Source organism: Montipora capricornis, chromosome 12 (genome assembly GCF_036669925.1).
Source record: "Montipora capricornis isolate CH-2021 chromosome 12, ASM3666992v2, whole genome shotgun sequence".
Classification (NCBI taxonomy): Eukaryota; Metazoa; Cnidaria; class Anthozoa; order Scleractinia; family Acroporidae; genus Montipora; species Montipora capricornis.
The window spans coordinates 36892438-36904532 of NC_090894.1; the positions used below are offsets into that span (position 1 = coordinate 36892438).

General features: G+C 41.9%; 2 protein-coding genes across 2 annotated transcripts in view; both read left to right on the top strand.

The window, feature by feature from the left end:
* The window catches only part of LOC138025766 (adenosine receptor A3-like), a 20381-nt gene extending 8851 nt beyond the window's left edge, over positions 1-11530 (top strand). Inside the window, exon 2 of the mRNA XM_068872930.1 lies at positions 10405-11530. Coding sequence (XP_068729031.1) covers positions 10418-11530 — 1113 coding nt within the window. The 5' untranslated portion in view covers positions 10405-10417. The remainder of the gene's footprint in view (positions 1-10404) is intronic.
* LOC138025765 (uncharacterized) lies at positions 3967-5211 on the top strand. Its single transcript, XM_068872929.1, has one exon. The coding sequence runs from the start codon at positions 3967-3969 to the stop codon at positions 5209-5211; it is 1245 nt and encodes a 414-aa protein (XP_068729030.1).
* Positions 11531-12095: the final 565 nt, after the last annotated feature.

Genomic DNA, 12095 nt, shown 5'->3' on the forward strand with positions numbered 1-12095 from the left:
GGAAATGAGTGTTTTTATGATGAAACATATATTTAATTATTCCTTGAAGTTGATACAGTATATCTATAGTTATATTTCTTGTTTTGCTTTCTCCCTATTTTTTCTCCTCTCACAAGACATGGCATGAACGATTCAAATAATAACGATTCTGAAGCTCATATTTTAAGGAATTATGGGGTATTGCAAGGTGCTCCTGCTCCTAAACAAATGTGGGGACCCCTCTTTTTTATTACAAATTTAAATTCCCTTAAGATGAACAACCAATAGGCAAAGTTTGAACGAAAATCTATTGTCAGTCCTATTTCAGGGGAATGACCTTAACTATGGTGCTTATTACGTCACGCGCAGATGAGACGCAAAGCACTCTCCTGTCGTCGTCGCCAAGCGCCAACTTATGCTTTCTACCCACCCCTCGTCAGCGAGATGGCTATTGAAACGCTAACCCCTCCCCCTTTAATGAAAAGAAATTGTTTACAATGGAGATGAAATTGCCCTGCATGTCTTCAGGAAGCAAAAGTGGGTCACAATGCTAATGTCAAACGCGTGTGAGATGCGGACATTCGATTTCGCTTCTCAAACAATAGTTAAAATTGTAATTAGCTTTTCATGGTGCTAAACAGTAGAAGGCTAAGGTATCTAAGATAAACGAAACGGAACGGAATGTCAGGTTTTACATAAAGCACTGTGGTGTTTACTGTCTGTGTAAAAAGGGAGCTTAAGCAACGACAACGCCGACGGCAACAAGAACGTCACAAATTTGCATACTTAGTGCACCTAAACGATAGCTTTGCACCCTCTACAGGTGCGTTTTTCACTCTCGTCCATTTCTTTGCCGTCGTCAGCAAAACAACACTGTGAAATAGCCAAATTTGAGGTTTTATGAAGAATGTCAGCACTCGAGGATAAACTTTCATTTTCTCCCCTAAATTAGGTGCAGTTCCGACCAATGTCATTTTTGAGGAAATACCACATCCTTGTCATATTAAAAAGGTTGAAATAGTCACGAAGCGATTAAAATAACGCGAATTTTTATTTTGAGATGAAGTTCTCGTTGCCGTCGCCGTTGTCGTTGCTTAAGCTCTCTAATAGGGACCTAAAGCAAGGACGAGGACGACGGCTACGAGAACGTTGTCTGAAGATGTTATTTCCCGTTAATGTAATATGGCGATTACTCCAAGTCGCTCGGCATGGAAAATGTGAGTTCACAATCCAATAATAAAATTGGTGAGAACGATGTGGATATTAAGGGCGCGTTCGCTTGACCCTATTCCGGAATAAGAATACGTGGATTGATGATGAAAATGGTATGTTTTGCGCGTTTCGAAGCAGCAAGGATAATAAAAATATGTTTAAAATAGCATTTTAGCAGATGTTTGACAATTTTAATGTGAATCTCCGTAAAAACCAAGGATTTATAACTTATATTCCATGTATTCCTATTCCGGATTACGGTCAATCGAACGCACCCTAAGAGAGAAAATTGAAAATTCATCGTCAGATGCTCGCGTCCTCCACACAACCTCAAATTTGATCATTTCACGTCGTTGTCAAGACGACAACCGGAAAAAAAATGTATTAAAACGTAAAATGCACGTGCAGGGCGTACAGAACTATTGTTTTTGCTAATTAAACTTAAGGTCGTGTTCTATTGGGATCAACTGTTTCAACCGCAACCGGTTTAGCTTGAAGCACTTGAGGTTTCGCAATAGAATACTTTTCAAACCGTTTTCGGTTGGAACGCGGTAACTCCTGGGAATAGTTATTATCAGACTTCTCAGCGTTGACAAGTTGAGGGAAAGCAACACGGAAGGAGCCCGCGCCCGACTTTTTAAAGTGGCCCGCGTAAACGACAGCGGTCGCTGCCAATGCTTTTTCAACCGTTTCAACTAGTTTGATGCCGGTTGAAAAAGTTGATCAACCAAACCTACCGAAAACGGTTTTTTCCAAATAGAACACTAAAAAACCCAACTAACCCAACCAAGTAAAAACGGTTGATCCCAATAGAACACGACCTTATTGTTATGTGGCGTTCTCGTAGCCGTTGTCGTCGTTCTTGCTAAAGCTCCCTAACAACGTGAAATAGCCAAGTTTGAGACTTTATCAAGGACGTCAGCACTTGAAGATAAATTTTCATTTGTTCCCCTAAATTCATCACCGTTCCGACCAGTATCATTCTTGAGGAACTACCACACTCCTGTCAAATTAAAAAGGTTGAAATAATCACAAAGCGATTAAAATAGCGCGAAATTATATTTTGAGATGACGTTCTCGTGGCCGTTGCCGTTGCTTAAAGTGGTAAAAAAAATCACGTCTTTTTTTCTTTTGGATTTCAAAACTGTGTTAACTAAACACTGAATGACCAACGTTTTAAGCCTTAATTTCAAAATGACACTTGCTTATTTTACTGAACTGGTTTTCCTATTTAATGGTCCACCGTTAACTAACTTTAAAATCTTGAGAGAGCTGGATCGAGGAGAAAATGACGTCAAAGACTCACTGGTTTAAGAATGCAATGCGTTTGTACACGACTGAATTAATATGCAGCACGGGAGTTTCTACCAGCCCTGCGAGCGGTTGGTTTCTCCTACGCTTCCCGAGAGAAAAACCACTGCGAGCAACCGTTTGATTTTCCATCGAGCATGTGCGAAGTACGTCACACCCCACGTGGTGTATTTGACATGACGTCGTCTTATTTCGCGGGAAATCACTACACAGCAGGCTCGCCCAAATGCAACAGTTACGTAGCTGAACGCACGCACAAGCGCCAAAAGAAGTTTACCAACTCGTTTTGCCGGTTCAAATTTAATTTATTCGTCCTTGGCGCTGGACGGCGGCACACTCAAAGAAACTAAGAGCTGCTCGCAGAGGTTTCTCTCTTGGGAAGTGTAGGAGAAACAAACTGCTAGCAGGATAGGGAGTTTCGGGCTTTCAGATTTTTAAACTTGTGTTTAGCATACATAATAAACTGCGTTTACACGCTGAAATTCTAATCTATTGAGTGAATAACGTCACTCTTCCCTAGATCCAGCCCTTTGAGGTCCAGTCGGTCAGTATTGAACGTGAGTAATGGCGGACCGAGAAATCCAATAGTTACACTCAACGTAAACAGTCTTTGGATAAAAATCAAAGCTCAAAATTTGCCAGGAAGGTGTTAAGCAAACACACTTTCAAAATATAAAGGAAAAGAGGAAGTGTTTATTAATAAGGGTGTTTTGGAACCTGGGACCGTTAGACGCACCTAAACCTTAATAAAACTCGAGGCGTCAAGTAGACTAGCTTTTCAATTTACATCTGAAATAGTTTTCTTGTTTGGCAAGAGTCTGAGCTATCAGCAAAATCCTATAACAACACTTGCATGTTTTCAATTTCAACTGATGATGGCTGAATCATTTTCCGACATGTTTTATAACAGCTCATTGAAATGATTAGCGTCAAAGCTCCTAAATATAAAATACATTATTGTTGTGTTAGCGTGAACTTTGGACTGTGTAGGCCGTGCGCAATAGGAACTGGGGGGAGAAGGAATAAAACATGTCAGTTGTTGATTAACTTAGTTTCGTCCTGTGTCTTAAAGTTGGATAACGCTTCATGGTGTCAGAAGTGGTAGCTTCACATTAGCTTTGAACCTTCGCTACGCTTCCATCGAACTGTCAATTAACCGTTGAGTTTGTTCGGAAAGCAGAAACAAAAAGGACAAACAGGACAAACACATGTCAACCGCCGAGCACGAGGTTTCTTCCGGTGCGCTTTCCTGGCAGCAAAATCCACCGCCCGTAGCTCAAGCACTGGAAGCCGCACCAGAAATCCAACCGGTCGCAAACTTTCAAGTCCCTCCACCGGAGAAATTTTCATTCAAGCCGGAGGACTGGCCGAAATGGATTCAACGATTTGAACGCTTTTGCAAAGCCACTGGTTTCGAAAAGCGAAGCGGCGAAAACCAAGTAAACACGTTAATTTATGCAATGCATGGGCGATCAAGCTGATGACATTTTCCTTTCATTTGAGCTCACAACTGAAGAAGAAAATGATTACAATCAGGTAAAAGGCAAATTTGAGAACCACTTCATCGTGAAAAGAAACGTAATCTTCGAGCGAGCAAAATTCAATTCCCGAATCCAGCGAGAGGGAGAATCTGTTGACAGCTTCATCACAGATTTGTATGGCCTTGCGAGGTACTGCAATTTTGGTGCGTTGAAAGACGAATTGATCCGAGACCGCATTGTCGTGGGACTACGAAATCGCGACCTCTCGGAAAGGTTACAACTCGATCCGAAGTTAACTTTAGAAAAAGCTACAAACCTGGCAAGAAAACGCGAATCGGTAAAACACCAACAAAGCATACTTGATGGTGGATTTAAATCGAAATCAGTGGAAGTTGACAGTATCGCTAAAGGAAGAATCAAGAAAAAGGAGAAATTTCCTATCAAAAACTCTCCGGCAAAACCCAATTCAAGCCAAAACTCAAGTTCAAACAACAAACTTTCGAAATGTTCAAGATGCTTCGGAAACCCACACCCAAAGAAAGTCTGTCCAGCCCGTCTTTCTAAGTGCAGAAAATGTCAGAAGATAGGACAAGCGTGCAAGAGTTCAGCAAATCCAAAATCGGGAACTGTTTTTGAAGTTGAGACTGAAGAATCATTTTTCCTCGGTGAAATAGTAGAGTTACACGAAGTGCAAATCAATAGCAAGACACCGTGGACTGCCACGATATCGGTGAATGGAAAACCATTGCTATTCAAGCTTGATAGTGGTGCTGACGTAACAGTGATTCCACGCCACAATTTTCTCGAATTGAGCCAAGCACGGTTACAACCTACCACCAGGGTTCTATCAGGCTCATGCAAACACCGAATGAACTGTAAGGGAGTGTTCAGAGCTCGTCTTACCAATGAACTTAAGTCCATTGAAGAAGATATTTACGTTGTAGAGGATCTGGCCCGACCACTCTTGGGCAGGAATGCAGTAGTCAACCTGAAACTTATAAGCAGGGTGCGTGAGTTAACCACCAGTGGCTGTTTACTGGTCTGGGAAAAATGGAAGAAGAGTACACCATCAAGCTCAAAGATGGATCAAAGCCCTTCGCCTTGTCACTGCCTAGGAAAGTACCAATCCCACTTTATGCTGAGACCAAGAAGGAAATTCAAAGGATGCTTGAAACTGGAGTCATCTCACACGTTGAGCAACCAACGGAATGGTGTGCGCCAATGGTAGTGATCCCCAAGCCTAATGGTCAAGTAAGAGTGTGTGTTGACCTCACAATGCTAAATGAGTATGTACAGCGCGAGAATCACCCGTTACCCTCAGTTGACGTCACCCTAGGAAAGCTTGCAGGAGCGAAGTACTTCACGAAACTGGATGCAAATTCTGGACTTTGGCAAATAAAGTTGTCAGAAAGTTCAAGACCACTAAGTACCTTCATTACACCTTGGGGTCGGTATTGCTTCAACGTTCTTCCCTATGGGATCAGCTCAGGTTCCGAGAAATTCCAAAAGTGCATGGGTAGAATCCTTGAAGGATTGGAAGGAGTTGAATGCAACATTGACGATGTCCTTTGTCATGGCCCTACCCAGGAAATACATGACAGAAGATTGAAAGTAGTTTTAGACCGCCTGTCCGCAGCAGGCGTGACACTCAATATCGACAAGTGCATTTCTAGTGCCCCAAAGATCAAGTTTCTTGGAAACGTGGTCAGTGCTAACGGAATTAAAGCAGATCCAGACAAAATAACAGCTATTGTTAACCTTCCAGCACCAAGCAACGTTCATGACGTGTGTATATTCCTCGGTATGGTGAACCATATGGGCAAGTTCGCAGAGCACTTAGCTGACAAGACAAAACCTCTTCGTGACCTGATGCAGAAAGAGAGCCAGTGGATCTGGGGACTACCACAACAGAAAGCCTTCCAAGAAATCAAGTCTAGCTTAACAAAAGCACCAGTCCTAGCATTATATGATCCCAACAGAGAAACAAAGATTTCTGCTGATGCATCATCTTTTGGACTGCGTGGAGTCCTCCTTCAAAAGCAAGATGATGAAAGCTGGAGACCAGTGGTATTCATATCCAGAGCCCTTATTCCAGTGGAGTGTAGATATGCGCAAATCGAAAAAGAGGCCCTTGCCTTGACCTGGGCATTTGAGCGATGCAGTGACTACATCGTGGGTAAATCCATCATTGCAGAAACGGACCACAAGCCACTGGTGCCGCTCCTTACAAAGCGTGCACTGAATGACGTCCCTCCGCGGATACAGCGTCTTTGGATGCGCCTCATGCGTTTCCACTTGAAAGAAGTCATCCATATGCCTGGAAAGGAAATGTACGTGGCTGACGCACTCTCTAAAATCCAGCCAACCAGTTCTGAGTGTGAGACCACCATAAAGGAACAAGAGATGAACATATATCTCGGCAGTGTACTTGACTCACTCCCTGTGTCAGACATCAAGTTACTACAAATCAAGGAGGCTCAAGATGAAGACCCCATTTGTAAGGAGATTAAAGATTATTGCCTTGAGGGCTGGCCGAACAAGTTTAATCTTCATGACGCACTGAAACCGTATTGGCCAGACAGAGGAGAGCTAAGTGTAGTTCAAGGAGTACTGCTAAAATCATCAAGAATTGTTATCCAATCATCCCTGAGGTTAGAAGTCCTCGACAAGCTATACGAAGGACACCAAGGGATAACTAAATGCAGAGAGCGAGCTAAGAGTTCTGTTTGGTGGCCAGGTTTAAGTCGTCAGATACAAGATATGGTGGAGAACTGTAAAATCTGTGCTAAGCACCGAGTAATCAGGCCAGAACCACTCATGCCAACACCCTTCCCTGAGCGTCCGTGGCAAATGACTGCAACTGATCTCTTCGAATTCGATCATATCACTTACTTGATAGTGGTTGATTATTTCTCTCGCTACGTAGAGGTAGCGGCAATGAATAAGACAACCAAATCGTCTGAAGTTATCAGAGCGCTCAAGGCGATCTTTGCACGACACGGCATTCCAGAGGAAGTCAGGAGTGATAACGGTCCACAGTATGCATCAGCAGAATTTACCCAATTCGCAAAGGACTGGGGATTTAAACATACGACAAGTAGTCCCCGCTTCCCACAGGCAAACGGCGAGGTTGAACGAGCAGTGAAGACTACCAAGTCTCTTCTGAAGAAAGAGAAAGACCCAACCAAGCGACTGTTAGCATACAGATCTACCCCACTTGCTTGTGGACACTCGCCAGCAGAGCTACTCATGGGACGGAAAATCAGAACCACCGTTCCAACTTTTTATACAAATTTGGCCCCAAGCTGGCCTGACATCGACAAGTTGCAAAGAAGCAGAGAGCAAGGATAAATTGAAGACCAACTTCAACCAGCGTCACAGATCTGTTCCGCTAGAGCCACTACAACCCGGCACCCAGGTGTACATTAATGACAGGAACACCGCAGGAACAGTTACGGGAACAGTTGCAAGTGCAGCAGAAACACCAAGATCCTACACGGTTGAGACAGGTAGAGGCACAGTGAGACGGAATCGGTCACACATCACACCAGTTCCTGGAGAAGAACCGGAGATGCCGAGTAGCAAGGAACCTGTGTCTGTAGACAAGCCACCTACTCCTGTGAAGTCCCTTCCCTCACCCTGCATATCCTCAAGGCAAAAGAGACTGACCAAGCCTTCGCTTAGGTTGCATGAAGGAGAGAGAGTTTAGGACTTGCATGATTCAGATATTGTTATATGTTCGTTTTAAATCTCAGGCAAAATCTATTCGTCGTTTCTTATTTTTGTTTGCTGTCTGAGATGAGAACCTTAAGTTGTTTGTGATCTTTAAAAAAAGTTGTTTGTGACCTTGAAAAGGGGAGATGTTGTGTTAGCGTGAACTTTGGACTGTGTAGGCCGTGTGCAATAGGAACTGGGGTGAGAAGGAATAAAACATGTCAGTTGTTGATTAACTTAGTTTCGTCCTGTGTCTTAAAGTTGGATAACGCTTCAATTATCACCTGACTACCTCAGTCTTAAAGCGCGTTTATCCTTTAAGAGAAAATTTGCTCATATAGAGACCTACAATAGTATATTTTTGTTCTGTGTTAAGACGTTTCTCTCATCACAATGGGCATCTTTCATGAGCGGGACATTTAATTTCCCTCGTGAAACATGACTCAAGTCACTTCTGCAATTTCAAGTTTTGATCGCGAACTCGCTCTCAGTGAGTTAAGCTTGATAGTTCCCCATATCATCACAATGGGCATCTTTCATGAGCGGGACATTTAATTTCCCTCGTGAAACATGACTCAAGTCACTTCTGCAATTTCAAGTTTTGATCGCGAACTCGCTCTCAGTGAGTTAAGCTTGATAGTTCCCCATATATGAGAAGGTTGTTTGCTAGTACAAATGAGTTCAAGATCAGTGGGGAATAAAGAACGGGCGCGAAACGGGAACGGGCGTGAAAGCATCTCGCTAGACTGGGTGAGGCTAAATGAATAAGCTGAAGTGATCTCCAACAGGTGCTTCAGAACTTTCACTCAACGTACCTGTTGAAGATATACAGAAGGTATGTTGCAGGTAAAATCTGTTCTCAGGTTGAATCCGTTTTTACCTGTAGGTTAAATTGGTGATCCTCATTTTACCTCGGTTGAATACGCACTCCACCTGTCAACCCCCAAAAAAGTTAAAAAAAAAAAAGAAAAAGAAAAAAAGTTGACCGCTGACCAGTTACTGGTTTTCGATTGGAGTGCAGGCTCAACCTAGGTTAACTCAACTAAAAATAAGCGAGGCTTCATTTTTCGCGTGCTTTCTGTGGCTCGACGCTGCTACACGGCCATGATACGTCAACTATAGTTCTTACACAGTCAACGGTTTTCGTGATCAGGCGGAAAACGGTTTGGAAAATGTTTTCTTTCTGCCTTTTCGCTGGTTTCAATCCAGTTTGACATATCATGATATTTGTGGTCCACACTGGTGGCTACGCAGTTATTCAAGTCAAGCATCAGAGGGATATAAACTTAAAGCTGAGTGTTTATTTTTAGTTTGCTTAGAGCTGCTTTTTTCTTTGTATTGCAATTTTTGGCATATCTTTAGAAGCTCAGATAAGGTTACATGATGCCTGGAGGACCTATGACAAGAACAGAAACGAAAGGAGAGCGAAAGAGAACGACAACGACAAAACAGAATACCAGTAATAGCTCATACTTGTTGGAAGAAGTTACTCCACAAATTCTTTCCTTGGGCACTAAACCGTTTGTTTTTTTACGGATGCGTTATAAAGAGACTCTGCTCCCAGAGTATATTTAAAGTTGATGCGTATTTTTAAAAAGTGGTTTAATCAGGTTTTTCCTTTGTTCAGGAATGAAACTCGAATTTTTATTGACAACTGAAATTAAATAACAATTATCTGTACTATTTTGGACACAAAGATAAAGTTGAATTGTTTGTTTGCTTTGCTTTAAAATGCGAGCGAACAAGTGCTTTTTTAATACGTTTGCCCACCTGGTTTTCGATGTGCCTCGACAGTGACAAGAAAATTTTGCCCTTATATTATACACACGTAATCGAAATGAGTTCTCGTAAAATTAGGGGGAAATTTCACTAGCTTGTGCTTTCAGAAGTTTGTTTAAAGCACCTAAAGGTAATTTAGTGTTTAAGCGGATCTTGTTTGAAGTTCGTCTTATCTTGGTTGCATTGCCGTATTTTGCCGATTCTTGTTCCAAGCCAAGCTGGCGTGTTTCAATGAAATACATCAAAATGTGGCAGAGATAAAGTGGAATAAAGTACATCAGTAAAACTATTTTTTTGACCTTAAACTGACAAAATTTTTTATGGTTTCTAATTTTAGCGTGATTCCTATTCGGCTTTTTTCCTTTCCATTCACTCACTGAGAGTGTGCTTGTTTTCTTTGAAAACTCGTGCGGTTCAAGAAAAATTCATTGCCAAACTGGTGAATTCCAAAGTCTACTGCCTGTAGGGTTAGTGAAAATAAAACGTTTCGAATTGTCCGTGTTTTGATGTTTCCGGTTGCTGCTTTAGTAATTAAATCATTTTCTTTCCTTTCTTCTGTAGAAAAATTCATTGCCTAACTAATGAATTCCATGGTAAATTTTACGCTAAAAACCGATATCACGCTCATTGCTTTGTGATTCATGTGATATCGTACTCTGCGAGCAGAGTCTCTTTCGATCTTCCTAGATCAGTCGGGAAGAGGAGAGTAGTCTCCCGACTTATCTAGGAAGATCGAAAGAGACTCTGGCAGAGTAGCGATATCGGTTTTTAGCATAAAATTTACCATGGAATTCACTAGTTAGGCAATGAATTTTTCTACAGAAGAAAGGAAAGAAAATGATTTAATTATTAAAGGACTGTTATTGTGATTCATTTTTGAAGGTCAACCCATTAACAATATCAATCCTTTTTTTTCATTTACTTTCAGGTCCTGAGTCGTGATGCTTAACGGTTCTAACAGCACTTTGACTATATCCGACGCCAGCGAAAGGCCAACTTTTATTGCGATTCAATACCTCGTCATATGGTGTTCAGTGTACCTGACTATCGCCACCTTTGCAATTCTGGGAAACGTCCTTATTATATTGGTGTTTATTAAGAAACGAAGCCTTAGAACGAGAACCAATTATTTTGTGATTGGCTTAGCAGTTGGTGACGTACTTGTGGGTACAGCAACGATTCCTCTGTATGTGACATTGTTGATTCTTTTGTTTCATCAGGATTACAAGGCGGCAGTCCATGTGCAGACAATATTTAGCCCCATGGATATCCTATCAGGGATGCTGTCTATCCTGCATTTAATGACCATCAGTGTTGAGCGTGTATACGCCATTGCATTTCCTTTACGCCATCGCACCTCTTCATCGAGATCCAACTTAATAATTCTGGCGATGGTCTGGCTCACGGCCGCTGGTATTGCCTCGCTTAACTTCGTCATACCCAAAGGTCCCCAATGGAAAGGAACGTTCCTCATTTATTCTACACTGGGGTTTTTTGTGCCATTTTCCGTGATTTTCTTTGCTTACACGTCAATATGGATAATAGTAAAAAACAAGACCAAGATTTCACGTAGTAGAGCTCGAGCCATGAAGAGAGAAAGTCGCACAGCCTACACTATCTTTGTTTTAATACTTCTCTTCCTAGTCACGTGGTTACCATTTTTTAGCCTCAATTTAGTGCTTTTCTCGTGTAGTAAGTGCGCAACCGCAGTGCCTCTACAAGTTGTTCTGTTCTTCAAGGCACTACATTATAGCGGGTCGGCACTTAATCCTGTAGTGTACTCAGCACGTATGCCCGAGTTTCGACGCCCAGTAATCACCTTGTTAAAAGAAAGAAAGCTGACTGGTTCTTTGTACCACCATTCAACAGAGCGACAATCTTTTAGAAGTACTATTAGACGGCGAGAGGTAGAGCTCTCTGATATTTGTGATCAGCAAAGAACCAACGATGATAATGATGCAGATCCTTGCATTTCGAAGACAAAAATAAGGAACACTCACATCTTAAGGCCAAGTGGTTACTCCGAAACTCATGTGTCATCTTGGAACGAATAAAGAGTGATGAAAAGAGTATTGGAAGCGTTTAAAACTGAACCAAACTTATGAAATGGAATTGGATTACATTACCATACTACTAACATACAAGAGGATCATCTGTCGGAGGGAAAGTGACAGTGAGATAAAGGTGAAGGAAGGAGGCCAAAATAGGGGATGTGGCTGCATACCGGTGATTTGAATGAGGAACCGGCACTTGAGAATACGAAATCTTAAGAAAAAGTGAATGAGTTTCCAGGAGATTAGTTCAGTTTGTAGAAAAGGGATTTTCTCGGAAAAAAACAGCCGAGGTCCAGAAGATGCTGTTCAAAATGATTTAGGTACGATTTTCTGCTTCTACAGAGAACAGAATTGAATTTTCCTAGGGATTTCACCATTTGTATGGATGTGGAATCCAACCCAGGAGATTTGACTCCCAATTCTTAAGAACAACTAAGGAGAAATCAAAACTGAATAATTTCATCTGCAGGCGGTTATGAAAATTTCCAAAGCGCAGAACCGATTGTTTATTCTTCCCAATATTTACTCTCCTTGAAGTCATGTGCATCAGTACTGCCCCGGGATG